At 41.0% G+C, this 22,415-nt stretch overlaps 2 protein-coding genes across 10 annotated transcripts in view; both read right to left on the reverse strand.

Annotated features, from left to right (window-relative positions):
* Positions 1–681: 681 nt before the first annotated feature.
* MEIKIN (meiotic kinetochore factor) lies at positions 682–11,520 on the reverse strand. Its single transcript, XM_086759007.1, has 13 exons — positions 11,235–11,520; positions 9,540–9,627; positions 9,244–9,322; positions 8,420–8,480; positions 7,605–7,748; positions 7,076–7,195; positions 6,797–6,836; positions 5,638–5,702; positions 4,766–4,860; positions 4,277–4,456; positions 3,844–3,915; positions 2,555–2,681; positions 682–1,095 (listed from the first exon to the last, which is right to left on the reverse strand). The coding sequence occupies exons 1-13, from the start codon at positions 11,416–11,418 to the stop codon at positions 1,049–1,051; spliced, it is 1,302 nt and encodes a 433-aa protein (XP_086615133.1). The 5' UTR covers positions 11,419–11,520; the 3' UTR covers positions 682–1,048.
* Positions 11,521–12,058: 538 nt separating this feature from the next.
* Positions 12,059–22,415, reverse strand: part of ACSL6 (acyl-CoA synthetase long chain family member 6) — a 56,256-nt gene continuing 45,899 nt past the window's right edge. For 8 of the 9 annotated variants that reach the window (XM_086758800.1, XM_086758801.1, XM_086758793.1 and 5 more), the window contains exons 16-21: positions 21,612–21,700; positions 20,917–21,033; positions 20,503–20,646; positions 19,629–19,730; positions 18,907–18,978; positions 12,059–16,827 (exon numbers count right to left, since the gene is read on the reverse strand). In XM_086758800.1, the coding sequence (XP_086614926.1) occupies positions 16,687–16,827; positions 18,907–18,978; positions 19,629–19,730; positions 20,503–20,646; positions 20,917–21,033; positions 21,612–21,700 (665 nt within the window). In that variant the 3' untranslated portion in view covers positions 12,059–16,686. The remainder of the gene's footprint in view (positions 16,828–18,906; positions 18,979–19,628; positions 19,731–20,502; positions 20,647–20,916; positions 21,034–21,611; positions 21,701–22,415) is intronic. The other variant, XM_086758802.1, reaches the window with a different exon arrangement.

Raw genomic sequence — 22,415 nt, forward strand, 5'->3', positions numbered from 1 at the left:
TTCCTTTATGTCTACAAAGAAATCTGAGTAAGGGGTGCTGTAGTGAGAACACTGTAGGGATCCAAACTACTTTAGCCTGGAGTGAAAGCACGTGGAGGAAAGACTGCTCTTGTCAGTGTTTTCTGCGGCATTCAGCACACTGCTGAAGAACAAAATTTATGGATTAACAATCCACAAGCTGAACTGGAAGCACTGGGAGTCCAACCTACTTGCCAGGCAGCGTGAGCAGTAACCTGAAAATTCAGAATGCCAATGTCCAGCTCTTGAGACAGTTCAGCTATAAAAGGTTTTCCGCACCCATGTGTTCATGTAAGGCACCTACTTCCTCTCCACAAGTCTGAAGCCACTAGGAGAAATGATGACTGAGGTGATACTACAAAATAATCGAGATGAAATAGGAAGGACTCTGAGATGACAGTGGATGTGCCTAGAATGGTGACAGTGCTGATCATAAAAAGTTAGCTTGCAGTGATGATAGGGTGAAGATGACCTATATTCATGTTTAGAAATCAATTTACAGCAGAACAAAGTCCTGTACCTCCAAAGTTCTGCAGACCCAAGCATTCAAGTAGTTTAATGGTAGCCTACTGTTGACTTCCGAGTACATGAACGCTTTCCATCCTAATTTTCAGGACACGCAGCTGCCTTTACAAACAGTGTTAACAGTTCTTAACTCAAGTAGCGGTCACATCTGTAGATGCTAATGCTACTACAGAAATCTAGAAATCCTGGCGCAGCAAGAGCCAAAATGACTCCATTAATGCAACTTGGTCTGCAAAGTTGAGTTAAACTTCTTAAAAAATCTAAATGAATGCTTACAGAACAATACTCAGAACAAGATCTAGTTGCTTGTACAAAGAATGTAATATTAAAGTACTTGAGTAAAGAATTTACAAGCTTACTGCAAAATATTATACTAAATTTCAAACAATGTATATGGCAAAATAAATACAGCCATTAATTACAGGTTAGTAGTTCTGTTTCACCTCCCTGCCACAGCAGCAAGACAGTTACTTCTTCTGTTCACTCCTGCTGAAACCCAGAAATCTCATCTGCGTTTACAGTAGATCCAATTTTTGGTACTCGTAATAGTATCTGGGGAAAAAAGTGGTAAGTTAAATACGATCAGTAAAGTGGCACATTCTCAAGTGTAAGAGAAGGCTCATTGATCTGACAAGCTGTTTAGATGTTCAATAGATAGCTATGCTATCAACTGTTTGGAGGAACCTGAATCTTGTAGGTCAATTGCCAGCGAGAAGAGAACAACGGCGTATGTACAGTCCTAATGAAAAAGAGCATCATTTAAAAGACGCCTTGAGGAGAAATGAAGACATCCAGCATTAAAAAAAACAAAACAAAACAACTCACCACTACCTTTAGGCAGTCTAATTCCCGATTCCCACACTCCTCTAGAAAAGCAGTAACGAAAACTTTTGTTCTGACAACACCGCTTGCTGGTTTCTGAGATCCACTTGCCTACCAAGTACAACCTATGTTCTGTATTACCACAATTTTTCTTTGATCTGTACAGAGCATCAGGTGATTGTCATTAATACAGACACACTTAAAAGCACTTCCCTGCATTCTAGATGCTTTGTGTAACTCATCTGCAATAAAGTCAGAGAGTATTTGGACCTAAGAGACTGCAGTTCCATTGAAAATTTGTTTATATTCAGTATTTTTGAAAGCTATTACCCACATGCAGTATCTTTGTATTAAACTAAAACAGCATAAATGACAAATACAACTTGCAGAAAACTAGCAAACATTGCCTGTAAAGAACTGCTTTAAACTTAGGAAGACATATGCCATCCAGTGGCACACTGAGAAACTTCACGAGTGATCTGAAAGAGGGGACTTTCCCTCTATGGTGATGAGATAAGTTTTGTACACAGTTCTCATTTTTGTTTAACAAAAATCTCGGAAGTGAAGAAAGAAGCTTCCCCTACGTTAAGGGTCTCAAGAGAAGAGAAATATTTAGAGAGCAACTGATAATCTTTAAAGGAAAACATACCCTGTTCCTTGAACTAGTTTGACGGGGGGAAAATACTGGATGCTAAAGAGCTCAGTTTAGCTGAGCAAGATATAAAACACAGCAATGGCTAAAAGCTGAAGTCAGACACACTAACACTGGAAATAAGGCACAGGATAATCATTTACTAAGCAAGCTGGTATCTTTTCTAGGGAGTCTCCCCATCAGCAGTGAAGCTCAAAGTTGTGTTTCGGAGTAACTTGAAGAGGTGCAGATATTCCCAGAGTTACCCAGTAGCACCTTCTGGCCTTACTGACCGAGCCTATGAAATGGCTAGATTGAATTAATTCCTGTGCTAGAGATCCTTGCAGGAGAAAACATTACTGTAGTTTGTTAGTGACGTACTGTTGACAAGAACACTGTTAAGTCAGAAATCTGAAGTTTTCAGTGTGTTTTACTCTTTAGCCTTGTGATTTCTCCAAATATTCAGACTTAAAAAAAAAAACCAAACAAACCAAACCCTTGAAACACCCAAACAGCCAGTTACCATCAGCACAGTGAACCAATTCTATATTCTGTTACCTTCAGGCATTCTTTTGGGAATGCAGAAATCTTTTGGCAGTTTAATTGGAATTTGGTGAAGCCTGGAATCCCTCTGGGGTGGTGAAGTTCTGACAATGGAGCAGATTTCTTGTCTGACACACAGAGGCTGAAAAGATCAATGACATTTCATTCACATAACTATTTTCCATTGAAGAAATATTTTTCTAGCTTTCTTCTACAGAAATCAGAGATGACATGCAGATTTCAAGGCATGTCATTAGAAAACATTTAAGGCTACTTATGTACACTTAATATGCTATCAGAAAGGGTGACGGAAAGTGTCAAAGCTTAAACATTCTCTCCAGCTGTCTGTAATACTGTAGGGCTTAAATATATACTACATTACATACTAGCGTGCCCAAATTGGATTTAAAGAGTGCAATAAAATTAGAACCTGAAAAAATATTCTTTTCTTCTGGACTTTGAGGAATAATTTCTTTTTCTGAGCTCAGAGATGCAGGAACAATTTCTTCTGAATTTACATATGGCCCTGTGGTATTCAGGAATAGGTCTTCCCCAGGTGAAGCCTTGCACACTGGTGACAAGCTAAGCTACAGCTCCGTCAAAATACAAAACATACAGCAATAACTGCCCAATTAAACAACAGACAACAATTCAAATTGGCTAACACTTGTTGGCTCATGCAAAAGATGTTCTATTGCTTCAAAAAGATGAGTTAGGACTCCCAATGATTCCTGTCTTCAGCTTCCAACAGGACCCTGATGTTCTCTATTTGTTAATCTAGTATCCATAAACTCAAATATGCTTGCAGCAATATATTGAGTTTCACTCTAGGAAAGCCCAGTATATTTTCCTGACAAATAATCTGGTGCAAAATTAAGCAGTCTTTCTGTTGTAACAGTTTCTTTTTTTCTAAAAAATTGTACAGTTTGCTGATTTGGTTGGGAGCTGCGGCATGAAAGCGACAGAGACGTCACTTTGTTCCTGCAGAGAGGAATGGCAGCACTGTAATACCTTTACTGACAAAGAATTCAAACTGGCATTTAAGGATCAAGTTTGCATCAAAGGGGTAATGCAAGGAAGGCTACTAGGTGCTGCTTCCACATTAGAACATGATGTAAAAATACAGAACAGATACCTAGGGGTTTTGTTGTAGTTTTTTAACTGCCCAGCTAATCGCACAACAAACTGCATGTTAAATTCAATTTGTATTGTAGCCTAAGCATAGCCAGAATTGGACTGTGCCATGAAGAACGATTTGTTTTGTTTCAATCATTAAAAAAAAACCTATCAGGATATACACTCACATCTAGCTCTGCAGGCTGAGCACAACCGGAACTTTTATTTCCCTCCGCAATCAGCATGGTGGAACTCATTGGCTGAACAAAAACAGAAGAATTCAGTATCAGTTTCCAGTTCTTTGCTATTTATTATTAGTCCTACAGTATTCCCCTAGTACACAATACTATTTATAACAATGCCATTTAGAATTAATGATCATTCTTAGGGTTTAACTACTGAATTCCTGTCATTCCCTTTCTTTTGGTCTTATGCTTTCCAAAATGAAGACAAAGAATCAGTTTACTGCAGCACTGAACACACACATTTCAGGTCCCCTTCACAACTAGGGAACAAAGAACTTCCTACCACTTCTCATATTTAATTTTAAATGTTGCCATGATTCAAAACTCTCACTTCAATTTTATGCCTTTGATAGAGGGGCACAACAGGAATACTTACCACCACAGCATCTGTCTGTTTGGATGGCAGTTCTTCTGCTGTCAGCCCCACCGATTTGGCTGACGTGTTTCCTGGGGCATCAAGCTGACTGAATGACGACGTACCTTCTTGTAATGTATTAGATTTTTTTTCTTTTTTCTTACACTTCAGCCTTTTGGGTTTAGCAGTTGGATTGTCAGGCTAATGGGCGAAACAATTACATTTTGTGTTACAAAGCAAATCTCTATAGCTTGGTAAGCACTAACAAAGAGTCTCACTGTCATACTTGAGCTCTACACAATCTCTCTGAAAAACAGCGAGCTTAGGGGGCACCAATGACTACTGCTGCCATCCAGAGGCAGAGGCAAGCTACACCTTCACGCTCTGCCATTGTCCACAGGCACTCCTTTCAAGGGAGCTACTACACTTCTAGGTGGAGTCTTCCACCTATACAAGGAAGGAGCAAGTCATCTATGTAACAACCTGTCTGATTTATTAAGGATCTTTCACCTTTCTTTCCGGTCCTAACGGTGAAGAACAGCGCATACCAGTTTTTAGGTCTGGAGTTCTCTCTCTTGCAGCTGTAATTTTACAAACTTTTTTTCCTGCGATAAATTTCCAACAAATTAATTAACTTTGAGAAAAAGACCACAGCTACTCTCCAACCCACATCTTACAGGCTGGTTTTCAAAGAGGGATCATTCCAAAGCCACCCATATAAACACACTTCCTCCCTTCAATATAATCCTCATCATCTTCTCCCCACCAACAGGGCTGCTCTACTCCTCTCCCTTTCCTTGAGGAAACAAGGTTGCTTATTAATCTTACGTTCACCTGGCTATTTACTGCTAGATGCATATACTGTGGGAGCAGAGGAATTGCATAATCACAGCAGTGTTTGCCAGTGGCAAGTTCTGCTGCTATTACAGTCCAAATTAAGCAGGGGAAAATTACGCGGTACCTGGGCCATAGCCAGGACTGCATCACGTACCAGTGGGTACGTGAGGGACTCCCAACAGTATTTGTGAAGCTGACACGAACAAAGTTCAAGTAAGGAACATGACACAAACAGTTCTGTTCCTGGATAAGTTAAGTAAGAAATGCTAATTTTCACTGAGCATCACAGGTGATTAAATAGGAAAATGCAGGGTTTGGGTTTTTTTTTTTTGTTCTTCTGCTAACATGTTAATTAGGACCAAGACTTATTTACAGGGAAAGTTTTCAATTCACACTTTTCCTTGTAGACACAACTGAGCTTAGCCTGTGCCAGGGAAACACATGACCCAGTAGAACCCTGGTTCTGATATTCTGCCATCATTTAAACTTCGGTAAAATACGCCATTGTCTCACAGCTAGTACAGCTGCTTCAGGTCATGTTTTACCTGAAGCCAGAGTAGTTGAAACACTTAATGCTGCAGAACTGTAACTGCAATCTGACGGTCTCTTCCTAGAAGAGAGGGGAAAAAAAGTCAACAACTGTTACGGAGTTATTTCATCACACTACAGTTATTTGTTTAGCATCAATTCACACAGCTGATTCTGAAGATACTTGCAGTTTGAGACCTACAGAAGACATACAAGGACATATTTAAGGAGAATGCAGGGGAAAATTAGGTTCACAAGAAAATTCAGATTGAATTGCATAGAGATCTGTAACACAGTAAGATTGGTATAAATTAGTTAGGAATGGAAATGTAAGCCTGGCAACAACAGCACAAGGGTTAAAAGAAAGGATACTGTTCCTAAAAAAACCACTCATGTTACTCAGATTTCTATGTCAGGACCTGAAAGCGGCACTGTGACAAGGCCAAGTATAGAAGACCCTTCGCAGTGATAAAACCACCGCACAGATGACTCGTCAACAGAAAACCTGCCACCCCAACAACAGGAGGGCAGCAATAGCGTCGCAGCCTATCCCTTTCCGCATTCTGGTAGGCATGTGTTCCAAGTAAGAAAAAAAAACTGACAGTGGGCAGCAGCATGGCCCAAAATTTACGAAGGCTGAAGTCAGCAAGACTCTGAAGCAAAGAAGTCCCCCATAACAGCCAATGGTTTCTAAAAAACATAAAAGATCACCCCAAAACCCGATTTTGTCCTGGGCAAGCACAGAACCCCAGAGATTTAATGAGGTCTCAACAACAGGTGCCCCTCATACCCTGTACTGCACAGGCAATCCTGGCCAGACCACCATCTTCCTGCCTGTGGCTGACTGAAATCTGACAGAATAAGTGCAATTGGAGAAAAGCAATTTATGTAGAGGTTCTGTAAATAAATGTCACCTTCCCCTTCCATAAAATCTCCACTGAGTTTTCTTACATTGATTTCTCTGCAGCTGCAAGACCAAAGCAAAAGTCTGTAAGGCAAACTCTTACCTGACTTAATGCACCAGTTTCACAGTTAGTGAGGACACGGGTAGCTGAAACTCAGCAGAAGCGTTTGCAGGTTCAGAGGCTTACTCATACTGGCCTTTCTTTTAAATATCATTCAAAAGAGAAAAAACTAAACATTTAGGTGAATCAAAGAGTCTGCTCTGCAGATTACCTTCTAGTGTATTGGTCTTGAAAATCCTCTGGTACAGGTTCTAAAAAACATAAAAGCTAAACTTTAAAAGAAAAAGCTAAGCAGACCAGAAAATGTTTTCATGCACTCTAAATTACAAAGCAAAATCTTAGAAGCAAACACAGACCACTACATGAAGCTGTTCCTCATTATGCAGACATGCCTTAACTGAAATGACCATTACATGTTTTATACAGGTTCCTGGTGCTAGAGTTAAATTTGCTTAAGTATATATTCTGCAGGATTGTAGAAAAGAATTACCTAATATTGATGAAAGATTTGAGATCTGTGGCATCTTATCTATGGTCACTGCTTTGCTGGAGTCCAGGAGGGTAGAGTTCTTGTACTTGCCGGAATTCTCCGAGTAAAAATTACTTCTTTCTGGAAATAAAAGACATAAGTGCAAGCTTCTTACACTGAAATTCACTGAGTTATTAAATTGATGAGCAAACTGAAAGCAATCACTTTTGCAAGACAGGAACTTTAAAGCAAAGTGAAAGCACTGTCTTGGCTCAAATAGCCACAGAAAAGTTTGGGAGGAATTTGACTCAAAGCAGATTTGTTGGTCATCCCAAATAAAGAGCTTGTGTCAGCAGTGGATACTTCAAGTTTACAGTATGATTCCAATTACAGCAGGACCTGATTCACACGGGACTGGAGGACCAGATATACAGACCCCATGTTAAGGAGAGCTGGCTTATAGCAAATATCTGACCTAGTGAGTCACATCAAGAGAGGCTACTGGTCTTTCTGTTGTAGATAGTCCCTCCACATTTTCCAGAAGTCTCACCTGAACCATCATCTCTGAATGTTTCAGGAGATGGGAAACTGTTCAGGCTGTCACTAGCACCTGTGTTATAATCTGCAGTTGAATCTACATCTAAACACTCTAGGAGAAAGGTCGAAACACCTGTGGGAAGAGTCATTCCTGTACCTAGAGAAAGAGACAAAAAAAGGTGGCTACAAGAAAAAAAAAAATCACCTTGTACAAACCACTAGGATTTCCTTATTTAAGTTTCATTCTGAATATTGTCAAGTCAGTATCTTATACTGATACATAGTAGAGGGAAAGAAACAAATTAAAAAAGGGCAGCCTGAAGCCCAATTTACACTGCCAGGAACTAACAAAAGACCCCTTCCTTGCCCAAGGCTCACTAGAAATATTTGAAGAATTTAGCCTCCGATAAGGTAATTCTTAGGCAGGTTTGTTTTCAGAAAGACAAACTATTGAGGCACAAGCTTTTAAAGACACAGGTTTGAGTAAACTGAACAACTAATTCTGTCGATGATAAAACCATGATAAGCTCATGAGGTTCTCAACAGGCTGGAGCAAGACTGTCCCAGGGCTCATAGGTCTCCCATCCTGTTTGTGCTGCCTACAGTCAATTCACGTGAACCAAGCCTCATGCTAGAATAAGAGGCAGAAGTCCAGTCAGCGGTCTCAAAAACCTTTACTTTCTAGTATCACACAGTCAGAACCAGTATAAGAACAGCACACCAGTACTTTTACAGAAATATAATTAAAACTATATAATGAATTTTATATTTAGTTTTATGCAGATATAAAGTATATTTAATAATATAACGTATCGTCATTATACTCACTTGAAGTCATTTCAGCATTTTTCAAACTTTCTTTACTTTCCAAGCTGATCATCAGGGATTCCTAAAATTAAATGACCAATACAAACAACCTGAGAAAACGGGATGTAGACAGAGAAATGCAGTTCAATGTATTCCTACATTAGCAGACACGCAGAAACTTATTGTCTGTCACCACTCAAACTCGCCGTTCACGGTGTCATTTGTACCAGGGTTTTGCATGCATCATTAACAAGTCTGCAATCTGACCTGGCGGACTCTAAATAAGAGCTAGCATTTAAAACAAACAAACAAAAAGTTTTACACCAGCATCACTTGAGCCCTTCACTGTAGCAGATTTCAGATCAAACACTTCTGGTGAACTATTTGCTTGCCTTTGCAGTATTAACTGTCCTGTAACACTTCTGCTCAGTCATCTCAAAATACTTTGCTCCGCTGTTCTAGCATGAGGAAAAGCACAACAGCAACTTGCTAAAGGTCTGTGTCTGAACTGGAAGCGAGAAATTCTCAGGAATCACACTCTTAATGAGATCTCTTCCACACAACACAATTGCTACCGCCTTTCCTTGTTAAGGATAATTAGTACTGATGTTTTCCCATGCTACCAGTAGCTCCAACAGCTTTTATTCTGGCCAAAGACGTACAAAAATGTCACCAAAATACAGGACTAAGTTCAGCCTGAAAAAAAAGATGTGCGCGCACACACACACACACACGTAACTCGCAGGAAATACTACTAGATCAGAAAAAATATTTAACAATATGACATTTCTTTGATTTATCCTCCATAAATTACTAGTAGATAAAGAGCAAGACAGCATTCTCACCTTCAGCGGTACAGTGCTTTCTTCTATTTTCTCTTCATTTTTTTCCACATCTGTTGCTTCTTTGACATTCACTTGATCACTGCAGTTGAAGAACAGAGCTAAGCTGAGCTATGCTGTTCTAGAAGAAGGCAACAAAAACTACAAAATGTCTTTATGAGGTGCCAACAAACAGTCTGACAAATACCACTTTACTGAGAATTCAGACTTGGTACCTCCAAGAGACATCTCATGCAGGAAAAACGATATAAATGATTAGCTAGTGTTAATAATGGTGTATTTGAACGATTTCTACAGACCTTTCGGTGCACAAATGGCTTGCTTTGGTGACTTCAAGATTCTCTTTAATTTTTGGTAGAGTTTTTGCACGGGACTTTCCCTTTGGGCCTAGAGAACGATAAGTATTTAGTTCAATAATTTTAGTTTTAATATTAGAATTCAGATTATTATTTTTATTAGGGCACGTTCAGCTGTTCTCCATCCATGCCCATAACAATTTTTGACTTTCTTCTCACAGACACTGTAAAGTCTGAATTTGCTTTATTGTTTTTACCGAAGCTTTTTTTTGGCAGTGTATTAACAAGTCCAAAAAATTGCAGACTTCAAGAAATACTTCAAGTGTTTTAGAAACCTGTTGATTAAAAGCAGAAAAAAAAAAACCAAAACAAAAAAAACAACCCCACCTTGGAAGTTACCTTTACCCAGGTTCAAACTAGTTTGAGTCTAAATCAATTTTAAATTGAGTTTTCTAGAAGTATCACAAGAATTTCTACATGAACTGGTCCTCACTGTATATAATCCCAAAGGCCACGATGACACAATTACTTATGGATCAGCAAATTTCAGAGCCATAATTTCTTATCCTAAAACCAATTTTTAAGTTGTTCAGCTTCGTGTTTTATTTTCTGCTGCCAGGAACGAGAAACAGCCAAGCTTTCTAGAGTTACACTTTTATGACAGCAAGCTAAGAGAGCATCCATCCCCACACTAAGAAATGGGTCTGAAGTACTGCATTCCCCCAGCACTGCACAGAGCCCTTGAGCTGCAGCTCCCCGGGAGTTCAGGACAGGACAATCTATGAGCAGGACTCATGCCTTTCCCTCTTTCTTGCAAGCATATCTAAGCATGAAAAGCAAGGCTGCTACTTGCACTCAGTCAGGTATGCACACAGCCACGACAGCATGAGCTAGCAGAGCAGGATCAAGATAGAAACTAACATTCATTGTACCCAACAGTAATTTAAGTCTTACAATTAAATTACCAGGATCAGCGTGGGACCAAGACACCCCCCACTGACCTTCCCTCTTTCCTTTAGCAAGTTACATCATCACCGTCAGGCTTTCCTTGAATCCCAAAGCTTCCCCTTAGACTATGTTTCTTTCCTTTAAGGTCTCCAACTCCTAACGTGAGATCTGCTGAATCGCATTCAACAGCGAGGCTGCTCCTTTTGAGGAACAACTTTAAGCCATTTTTAAAATTACCATCTCAAAAGTGGGCAAAGGTTTTGTTGTGCCGTTTCTAAAGGAAATTATTAGCTGGAGGATGGGGGAAAGGTACCTTAAAAAAAAAGGAAAAATAAAATACTTTTTTATTACGAACTAACAGCTAAAACAGAGGAAACGGTCCTGTTTCCAGATCAGCTGCCTGCTTTCTTCGCGGGTAACAACAAACCGCTTCCCAGCCCCACACGGGAGCAGCTCGGCCGGACACAAAGGGCCAGAAGCCCAGCGGTGCACGGCTCGGGGGGGTGGGCACCGAAGCCACGCAACATTTCGTATATCGCTATTGTTAAGAACCTTCCCCGCAGGGTGGCTGAACCTGACCGGCATCCTCACCCGCTCCTCGAATGGCCGTGAAACACAAGTACCGGACACCACAGGACCCGCTCCCCACCCCGGCACCCCCGGCCCTGGCCCAGCCGCCTCCCCGCCGGTGCGACTCGGCCTCCCGGCCCTGCCCGGCCCCCGAGGGGCGGCGGGAGGAAAAGCACTTACAGCCGCGCTCCGGCCCGCGGGAGGCCGCGCTCCCGAAGAGGCGCCGGCGGCACCGCTGGGAAACGCCGGCCTTGCCGCCGGCTCTGCCCGGGGGAGAGGCCACCCCCGGTAACGGGGACAAGCGGCGCTGCTTCTGCGGTGCCCTTCTGCCCCGGGAAGCGCTCTGCCAGCGGTACGGCTCCATTCCGGGCCGCGGGGGCTCAGCGACCCCTGAGAGGCGGGCGGAAGCAGGCACCGGCCGGGCTCAGCGTACAGCGACCGCGTCCAGCCCGCCGCCCCCTCATGCAGCGCCAACCGCCCACCCCACGCCTCCAGCCCGCATGCGCGGCGGCACCCGGGGGCGGCAGCAGGCGGCGCCCCCGCCCAGCGGGGTTCCCGCGGCGGGGCCTGGCCAGGCTCAAGAATCGGGGGAGCTGTGCTTTCTTGGGCGCTTTGTAGCAGGCGTCTGGCCTGAGGAGTTTTACGCTGAACAAGTGGAAATTAATGTTGAGCCAAGCACCAGCCACCGGTTTCTGACGCAAAATTAAAGTCTGTCGTAACCCTGCCTGGCCCTGCTGCTGGCCTTGCAGGGGGGTACTGGGTGCTGCTCCTCCCTGTCACAGGTTTTGGTCAATATTAATACACTGATTTGGGTGTAAAATACTACATCTCACTATCAAAATTGCATAAATTACATTCCTTTTATTGATCAGCTTAAGTTTATAGAGCAGAGGAATCTCACTGCTTCATTAACATTAAAAATTTGAGACATTTCATTGTCATTACCGGATTTCCGAGTGAAGGGCGAGATGCAAGCGCACACAAAAACCGCAATAAAGACTGAATGCTTTTAAACTTTATTGTTTTAGACATATCGTCTGAAAAAATACTATGCATTCCCAATTGTCAATTCATATTAAACAAGCATGTACATTTGGTTATATTATTATTGATTTAAAATTAAAAAAAAAAAGGAAACCATTACAGAAAGACCGCTGCATCTTTAAAGAGCTTTGCAACATTTTTTTTTCATAGAAGACTGCTAAAATCAATCTCAGATTCCAATATTCCTTTGGTCATTATTTTATTATATATATATTTTTTTTTTTTTTTACAACACATTAAGTATAGGCACGTATTCTGAACGATTTCATACCAATTGTGAGGACAGAGTGCTGGAGCAACAACTGATTTTATAAAAGAGCTTTTATTGTTTGTCAGTCCACGAGAAAATCTTATGAGCAGTTTTGAGAAATGTGACAATTTAATTCTTTACAAAAGTTTCCATAGATGAATTTTTCATATACATGCTAATATACGAAAAAAACCCTTTAATTACAGTTAAGATTTTTTTTACACAAATGTATGTTATATTTTAACCCCTTCACTTTCCATTGAAAATAGAATAGGCAACACTTACGAAAATGCCTCATTTGTTCACTGCTTGTACTTTGCTAAATATATAACAAAAAGCTGAAATGAAGTGAGGGCTTAAAGGGGCTCTAGATGCCTCAGAAAACATTTTATTTTGGAACAATTCCAGGGATCTAAAACTTTTTTCCCTCCCAGACTACAAGCATCCAGATTTCTCCTCAGCTTCATCATTTAAGAGGAGTAAAGGTGGTGTAGAAACCATTGAATGTGCAAAGTACTGAAGAATGTTAACTCCAAGGAAAAACAAAGATCTAACTCTAGTATTTATTTTTTTTTTCCCACAGACAAAACAAAAGTGAGCTAAAGATACAAAAAGTACGCAGATAGAATTGCCTCTAAATAAAATGCTTTTCCAAATTTCCTGTAAGGCATCAAGAGGTCTTTAAGTAATCCGTTACCATGCAAAAATAGTATATTCTTTCCCAGTTTACATTCATCTTGTAGCAGCTTATTTACATATAGATCACCAGTTTGTGCTTGTAAAACATGGAAAAAAAAACTATAGTTAATTCGTTTCATTCCAGAAGATTTAGTCAGATTATTTTCTGTTATATGCAAGAATTTCATATTCATGGCAAAAATGACACTGGACTTTACAGATGCTTATATATACTTACTAACAGTGATAATAGATTGCAAAATAGTACTTTTATGAATAAAGAACTCGCCATCTCTCTCACCTGATGTGTATCAACCATTTTAACCTGCAAATGTATCTCTCAGGACAAAATAATGCTGAGTATTTCCTGCCAACATGGGGTTAAGACTGCCTGATATGCTTTCTGCTCACACTTGTGCGTGTCTTTGACCTTTTCTGTGGCAGAGCGGTATTTTCTCTGTGCAATATGTTGAGCAAAGATCATACAAAACACATATTATCTTCCTGGAAAAAAAATGTATTTTATTCTGTTTTTTATATACGAGCACTGGAGACAGTCTTCCAGTGGTTTCACAGGCATAGCACCAGGCCCAGGAAGAACCTCCCGTATTTAACATGTCCGAGTGGGCTTGCTGTATTTTTTCATGACGGTGATTAGTTAAAATCAGTCATCCTGAAGCCATCAAGAACAGGGCTCTTTACAGAGAAGGGTAACCTGCATTGCCACTTATGCAATGGCACTTGAGTCTCAACTCTTTCAATAAGATGAATATTAGAAATTAATGTTGTAATTGGTTATCTCGAGGAAAAAAAAAAAATCTAACTGGTTCTTGGACAGGCCTGGGGATTTTTCCTTGGTGGTCACAGAAAGTATTTCAGTTTAAGAAAGCTAAGTGCAAAATAAATATTCCTGGAATTTGAAGAGAAGCATATTTGTGCCTAGCTCATGCGTTACGCATGCGTTCTTTTCAAGTTTTAATCTCTTAGAACATTGTTATGATTACGGCGAGAGAGAGTGACCTGCAGAGGAAAATCTGATTACACAAGAAAGTACGAAAGACAGCTTTTAGTTTATTTATGCAGCTTTTCACAAGTCCTGAAAGTATTTCATACTTGTGCAACAACACAATTTCTCCCAAATTTTGCATTATGCTAGTGTGGCCAAGTCTGTGTTTTTCCTTATTCTTTTGGTGTTCATATCTTTGGCTGTAGTGCATCTGACATTTTGCATCAAATACCAAAAGAAGAATACAGATACATTTTTCAGCATTATATACATTAAAATAACAGCCATCTAAGCTGTAAATAAACTCATGTTGGGATATTCTGTACTTATACAAAGTCAGAGTCTAGTTGCCTAGAAAAGTCTGGTAAGCTGAAATCATCTTAGGAAAAAAAACTAAATTAAATTCATGTGGTAGAAAAAGGTCAGTGGAAAATAGCTTTTCTGTACTTATTTAGATGACTCTATATTTTAAAATTTTAAAAGTGTGTTGCATTAAAACAGACAGGAAATTGTACTGAATCTAATTCTTCATTGCTATGAAGCATGCGTATGTAATGACTGTCTTTTGGCTGATACAAAAAGGAGATGAGCTAGACTCTGCGGAGATTAAAACCCTTTGTGACTTGACCTAAAAAGCCAGATTTTATACAGTAATTCCTATCCTCTGTAGACGTGGCAGACACAAATTCCCCAGGGCTGCCGTTGCTGTGTACATTGGTGAAAAATTCATGTACCATACCACCAGATTACATTAGCAGTATTTCTTATTTGCTTTGGACTGATATGAGTCATTGCGCTGGAATCAAATGAGGAATCAGGCACAAAAAGGGATTCAGACAAATCCTTCCACGTTTGATAAATCAAATCGCTATGCTCTGTTTGAGTGATTACGTTAGCTGATACAGTTTCCTTTGTATCATTTAGTTCTGAAATTACCGCAATAAATCAGTCTTCCTGAAACACTAACTCATTAATCCAATTCATTTCATTTTAAAGCATGCAGTGGAATTTCAAAGGGAAAATAAGAGATCATTTAGATTAAAAATTTTAACTTTTAGCTTCAGAAGTCTACAGTGGATTCCAGTTTAAGAGAGAAAATAAGTGTGCTTTCACCATCCTAGCAAAGAAGATCTAGCAGGCACTGCTCCATGCTAGTATGCACTGGTGCAACAAAGAGCATTAAAATACACACATATATTTAGGACCCTGTTTAGCAGAAGGAAGCCACCGACAATCCAAGTACTCAAGCAACTTGATGTTACAGTTTTCTCATTGTTTTGTACCGTGTTTTATATCAGGAGAGAGCTCTAGAGTCTGTTCCGGCTCCACATGGGACTTGTTCCCTTTCTAAGGGCTGCAGCTGGTTGTGAAATCAAATGTTTTGCCCAGAGAACTTGCGATTTATTCCAGAGACGCCACTGGAAGCGATGACAGTGGGAACTGAGGCTTCCAGATGTCTGAACATAGTGATGTTTTCCTAGCAGGCCTTTCTGCAACCAGGTCCAACGTTTTATAGAACCGTGACACCCAGCTAGCAGAGCCGTTCGCCCATCCCTGCGGGCCTTCTGGAGCAGCATCTCTTCCTCCGGCACGGCCAGCCGAAGGGCGTGCTCCACCGCTGCGGCTCAGGCTGGCTGTTCTCCCAAACCAGTTTGTTTCGCTTAAACCCCTTTCAGAATCGCAGCTGGTACCTTGTGCGCCATTTCTGTAGCACTGCTTCTGAAGTGGAGTTAGTCCAACGGGATTACGTGGTATTAGCAGCATGTGAAGTAATAAATTAGGGACCGGGAGCAAATGGGTTAACGTGAACCCCCAGAGAAAGCCGCCACAGAGCCAGCGATGCTTTTGCAACCTTCACCCTTTGAGCAGTTCGGATGTCCACAAGCGGGCTGAGCTGAAGGAGGCCCGAATGCAAACCCAGCATGCCATGTATGAATTGAGTTCGGATGAGAAAGAAATGGAGGGGATTCTATCCTATCGCTTCCTAACCTGTTCGTGTAATTTCAAGGTACTATTAATCTGTTAGATGTAACATACTAATAGGTCTATTAAGTACAAATAGTGGGCGATTTGTTCCTATTTCTATTCTGGCTGTTAGCTAGGTCGTTAATGATTAAATCAAATTGATGTAATTTATGTCCTGGAAAATACAAAAACTATCACTTAATATATAAACCAATATCCAGCTTGAAGTTCCAGATCAGGGAAAATAGACTTTCACCATCAATCACCGATTGTTTGAGGTAGACCACATTATTGAATTATCCACAATTTTAGTTTCTATTGTATTAGGTTATATACAATCAAATGTCAAGAGACATATCTGAAAATTTCCATATTTTAATTAGAAATGTTTGTAGTTATTAATAAGGTAAGTTTCCATAATATTCTTGGTCATAGATTGACATTTCTGTGTATTTTGTGGCGATTTAGCGTAACTCTTAGTGTGTACATAAAGTAAAAAATACATTGTATCACTTCTGATGGAAAAAAAGAAGGAAAACTGTGGTTAGTGGTGAAATCCTAGAACATTGCAAGGCTCAATGTAAGATTCAGATGCTTATCCATTTCAGCTGTGTCACTCTGGCTCTGTACTTTTGAGTGTTATTCTAATATTGCTACGAAGTCCATTATCCGAAGATTCTTCCATCATTTCAGATGGAGATGCTTGAATATAGCTCTTCTATTTGTTTTTTGAAGTAATCTCTTAGTTCTGGTCTCTTAGCCTTTAACGTTGGTGTCAACAAACCGTTTTGTACCGAGAACATATCAGAGTGAATGTGAATGGCTTTGACCTAAAATTAAAAAAAAAAAAAAAAAAAAAAAAAAAAAAGATATTTATAGCAAAAATTACAGGCATCGCACGCAATAACATCTCACGCCAGCCTTGCTGCCGTTACCCCGGCTGTGCCTGTGACTTCCGCCGAGCCCCCAGGATTTTCCTCACCTGCCCAAGTTTTCCAAGGTGACACTAAAACCCTCCACCACCCCTCCCTGCTCTCCTGGTTGCTCTCCCGTGTCCGCGCTGGCCCGACAGCCAGCCAGCGCAGAAGGGAGCTCTCCAGGAGAAGGAGCGCGTAAACCCCTTTCCCTGTGAAATCGGGACCGAAGCGCAGCAAGGCGCTAATTTGGTCTTGCAAAATTATCACGAAGCTTTGCAGGCACACAGAATGTACACCATGGTCATGTTTAAAGAAGAGGAATCGATGGTGGTTTACTAGCTAATTAAAAATGATATAAAATCATTCAGCCTAGGCAAATAGGATTTTACAAGGCTGCCCTTGTTAGCGGCGGTGTCTCCGAGCACAGCAGGGAGCCTGGCAGCACAGATGGGAGTGAGCTTTTCCTTCCAGTGCGTTTATGGGAGTGCTGGTGTGGGAGAAAGCAGAAAACTGCTGCGTGACTGGTCATAGTCCACTGATTGCAGACAAAATTCCCCAGCCATCTGCTGCTTTCACGATTCCCCAAACCAGACTGTGTTGCATTTTGGGAGACTGGCAGTTGCAAGAATACAGACTGAGGATCAATTTTTAAATTCCCACTAGGTAAGTGATTCATTTTTCCCCTATAAGCATCATGGTCCAGTTCCTCCCCCAGTGACATCCTTCACAAAATCGGTGTTTGTGCTGTCAGAGCTTCCCCCACTGGCTTTCAGCGCCCGGCCCCTGGAAGCTGTTGGTCAGAGAAGCCAGAGCTGGCATCTCCAAGGCAGAGCTCCGCACCCAGACCTCTGGCGTGGCAGGCAAGGACGGAGATGGGACAGGGTGGCTCCCCCATGTAGAGAGGTCCCGTCCCCCAAGAGCATCCCCCTCTAATATCTGGCTCAAAGTTAGCTTTTAAGATTACATATTGCAACAGAGGTGTTCATTTATAAGCCCTTTAGTTTTGAAATGTGAAATTTCTTCTTAACTTTGAGAAAGATGGCAAGGCTTTCCTCGCTACTTTATCATTTATTTATTGCAAACTGCTGGTAGAACAGACTACTGGAGGAGATTTCAGACTGTGAAGACTATGGCAGAAGCACACCAGACTTACACCACCAACAATTATGTGCATTCTAAACCATGCTTTATATTGAATTTCATTTTTAAATTTATTTCTTTTTACTATCATTTCATTTGCATATGTAACTGAGAAATGAAGAATAACAAGTTTATGTTTAATAGTGCTTCTGCTGCACTCAGATATGGTGAATTACTCATTAGAATTACCACCCACAAACAGTCTAAACAAAAGCAAAAAGGTCCTTGCTAATTATATACCATGAATAAGATGTTCATTATTTTAACAGAAATAAACATTTGACATTTTAATATGTGGTGGATTTTTTTTTTACTGTGCTTTTAATGTTATGTAGTCCATCACTGATTTCAGATCTCCCCTTCTGAAGTGTTTGTAGCTCTCTTGCAGAAATATTTACACAAGCACCAGAAAAGAATTAGTGCACAGGCTGAAAATAAACGAACCCGCAGCATTTCCTAGGTCAGGTGTAAGAAGGGTAATTAGTGACCCAGTTTCCTAACAGTGCTTTCGGTGACAGAAGAATCAGAGTCCTGCAGACACTTATCCTGACCCCTGGTTGTCACACTGGAGATAATCCATGGCCCTGGATTAGATTTTTACCTCTGCACTCAAATCTTTAACTAAATTTAATTCAAATTTCAGGCGTGAGTGGAAGGCAGAATCACAGCATATGTATTTTTCAAAGGAACTACAGCTTGCCAGCAATAAAGCTCGCTCTCAGAAAACATTGCATGCAGCTGCAGCGAGGATAGGTAGTAACAGAACAAATGCTGACAAATCCCCAACGCCATACAAACGGACAAGTTGCCTGTCTGACCACACTGAACAACATAGTCATTGTTTCTTGTTACCTGCTCGAAGGAATGAAGTCCACTCTCCTTACCTAACCGCACCATGTCTTCCATTATTGCTTGCTGCAGTTCCTGGGTTAAAACACATAAATTCCTCCTGAAATAGCAGAGCCAACCTTACATGCAATTATGTCATCGTTTATCAAGAAAACACGTTTCTCAGTAAAGTTCAAGTGCCTTATCGTTAATAAGTTATTAGGAAATATTCTATTAAAGAGAGGTATAAACATTAAATGTAAGTGTGGTGATGGTAACTCTTTCCTCAGTGTGAAGTGTAAGGTTGTGTTTTCAAACATACATGGCATAGATGCTCAACCCTTCAACCATTTGCCAGATTTAGACGCAGAATTACTTCCCACAGACGCCAGTGGGATGACTCAGTGGCATCAGTGTTCGTTGGTGCGATGCAACTCAGTCACTCAGTATTACACAGTGTGTGTAAATAAGGCTGGGATCCTTATTTAAGACATCTAAACAGATACGACCTCTCCTACTGCCGAACTGTTGTTCTCTGCAAGACAGACCCTTGGTCCCCCCGTGCCGGAGCTCGCAGAGCTCTGTACCATCAGTCAGCACACATCACTGTATCCGGGGCAACCTTGCTTAATTTTCAGCGAAGAAATAATTCTTGTCACCGAGATCATTGTTAAGGGACACCTACTCTAACTAGGTTATGCTACAGTAAAGAAATGTCTGTACTGCAGATAGACAGAGACACAAACCTTATTTTTACAGAGTTCTGCGTATGTTCCATCAAACCCTCTTTTCTTTGCCCAGCCAGGCATCACTTCGGAGTCAGGCACCACAATTCCCACCAGAAAGGCCTGTAGGTGAAGGGGAAGAAGAGTTGCAGGGAAAAGCTGAACAATATTTAAGGCCCAATACTGAATATGTAAGCTGGTTGAATTCGCTATGTGTTCATCACTTCGTGTTTAATTATGTCAATAATTCGCTAACATGTCATAGTGAAGTATATTTTTGTGTCTGTGCCTTTTCCTCAGGTGAAAAGGTTCTCTGTGACTGTTCCTGCATTTGCCAACAATTTTAACACCTTCAGTTTGGTTTGTGTTGTGCTTGGACATTAATCAAATCGCTTAAATTTTTCACAGGCGCAAGTCAGAGCTGAGCATAGCTCATATCACACAAACTCCAGTGCCAAGGCAAGCCTCATGTTTGTGACCACTGAACGCAGAGGGATAAATTGCAGTGGTTTCAGAAGCTGTACATGGTTGTAGAGATATGTGAATAAACGCAACGAGATTCGTTAAAATGGGCAGGCAGTGGTCACGGAGCAGCGGTGGCTTTGCCTTCCTCGGGCTTACCGCAGGCTGCGTGGCAAAGGAAAGCTTTAGAGACCCAAAGGGTGACACTGAAACAAATTTAAAGGCTTGATCTTTGGTCAGAACATCCTCCAAGCTGCTTAGGGTCACACCAGCAGCTCAGCTCCCGCGCGGCTGCCGGCCAGCTCCAGAACAGGAGGGAGACATCGGGGTGAAAAGATGGCGTGATCCTCTCACTTCCCCCTTGTTCCTGCCCAGCTCTCTGTCTTCTATTTACAAAGAATAAACTAATATTTTCTGAAAACTTATTTTTTACCTGCAGGCTGTCTCCATGGACGTAGATCTGGGCAACAGGGTCACTGCGGATATAGATATTCTCTATCTTCTCCGGTGCAATATATTCTCCCTGAGCAAGTTTAAATATATGCTTTTTCCGATCAATAATTTTAAGAGTCCCGTTCTGTTAGGAGAAAGAAGTGAGAGTTCCCAGAGAAGTTATTTAACCACAGAGACTCAGTAAGCTGTCTGCTTTTAACAGGGCTCTTTAAATTGCCAGCAAATGCTTCACTGACATATCGAGCTTATTCTGCAAAATATCTGACATATCGAGCTTATTCTGCACTTAATCTCGTGGAAAGACAGATCTGCTTGGAAATTTAAGTTCAGTACTTGAAAATGTACATGGGATAATACAACTGGCATGAGAACTAAGCATCTGATCAGAACGCACAGGTAACCATTTCCCGATGTCTCCTGTGTGAAGCCAGCCCTCCTGGTCCAGCGCTTCAGTTGTCTTCTCGTCGTCTTTCAGGTAACCTTTGAAAACGTTTGGTCCTTTCACACATATCTGCAAAACAGCCAGAGGTCCTGAGAAATTATTTTATTATTCTGCTGTAAATACTAACAAGCTAAATAGTAATTTACTAAAATTGAAATATTTTAAAGGTTGACTTAATGACTATGCTCCACAAAACCAAAATATATTCTGTTATGAAATTATCGATGGATTTTTTTCTATGGAAAAACTAATGGACATATGACATAGGGAATGCAAAACTGATTTGTTTGACATTGGTTTGCATTCAGCTTGCAGTTAAAAAAAAAGTTCTTTCAATAAGTTTAATTTCTGTGCAGTATAGATATATCAGCAATGTAGAAATCACGGCAATTCAGCTCTTCTTAGCTGAACTAATTAATTCAGTCTTAGCTTTTAAAGTAGGCATGGCATTGGCTGGAAGTACTGCCACAGCCCCTTTTTAATTAAAGCTTTTTGCTGCTCTACCGCTGAATTGACATTTTCCCGATTGTAATACACAACACATCAGCAACCATGCACCTTACAAAAGTAAAATGCTTCTATAACTACACATCTTCTTAATACAGTGTTAATGAGTGAGAACTTGATAGGAAAATGTGATTTGCTACCTCTCCTTCTCCTTTGGAAGCAAAATAATTCAGCTCTTCCACATCCTTCAATCTGATTAAGTTACAGGGCAAAGGGGCTCCTACATGACCTGGAAATCAAAGTTATCAAGTCACTTGTCATCTCTCCTATAACCAATAATTAGCATTTTATTATTAGTTGCTCACATAGTTGTCGATGTACTGCATGTTCTTGCAGGAGCTGGGCCTATTTCCTCATTTTAAGGTTTTGAACTATTGAAACTAAATATCCAAACCTCTCATTTGAATATAAACCCTATTTTCAAACATGGCAAAATGCGGAGCGTGTCTCCCTTACTTGTAAGAGTCCAAACCCTTTTGAAAACTCATCTCCTTATAAAAGCTCTGGACTCTCGTTGTTTTAATCGCCTGGGAATACCAACCGCAGTGACGTTACGCTGAACGCTTTTCCCCTCATCTCTTTACAAAGATGAAGCGAGGGCAACGACAAGCACTGCTAGAGCACTGCGGTGTGCAAACCAGTCCTGTTTCCCCCAGAAATGGCCAGTATGAAAGATGGACTGGAAAGAGGAGTCCCAGCTCTGTGTCACAGCACACGCTGTAGCTCTCCCGAGCCAAAGTCTCATTTTGCAAAGGCTCCCAGATGGAAGTGCGTCGAGGATGTGGCGCTGGTGGGCAGCGAGCCCCGGGACGCACCGGCATCTGCAAGGGGCTGGGTTTGGTTTGAAGAAAACCAAACAGATGGCCAGTTGTGCTGGGAGAAGAAAGCGTGTGCTCTGCTCCAGCCACGGAAAATCTGGGTTGGAGGGAAGGAAATCTTTAACT

The sequence above is a fragment of the Chlamydotis macqueenii genome, chromosome 14 (assembly GCF_036417535.1).
Source record: "Chlamydotis macqueenii isolate bChlMac1 chromosome 14, bChlMac1.mat, whole genome shotgun sequence".
Lineage (NCBI taxonomy): Eukaryota > Metazoa > Chordata > Aves > Otidiformes > Otididae > Chlamydotis > Chlamydotis macqueenii.

Bases quoted from the DNA above. Each gene is read 5' to 3' on its own strand.
- MEIKIN (XM_086759007.1), bottom strand. From the start codon at position 11,418: ATGGAGCCGTACCGCTGGCAGAGCGCTTCCCGGGGCAGAAGGGCACCG. The intron at 3,916-4,276 runs GTAAGTATTCCT...GTTTTTGTTCAG, and splicing joins AACAGACAGATGCTGTGGTG to CCAATGAGTTCCACCATGCT. The intron at 1,096-2,554 runs GTAACAGAATAT...TTTTTTCCCCAG, and splicing joins TCCCAAAAGAATGCCTGAAG to ATACTATTACGAGTACCAAA.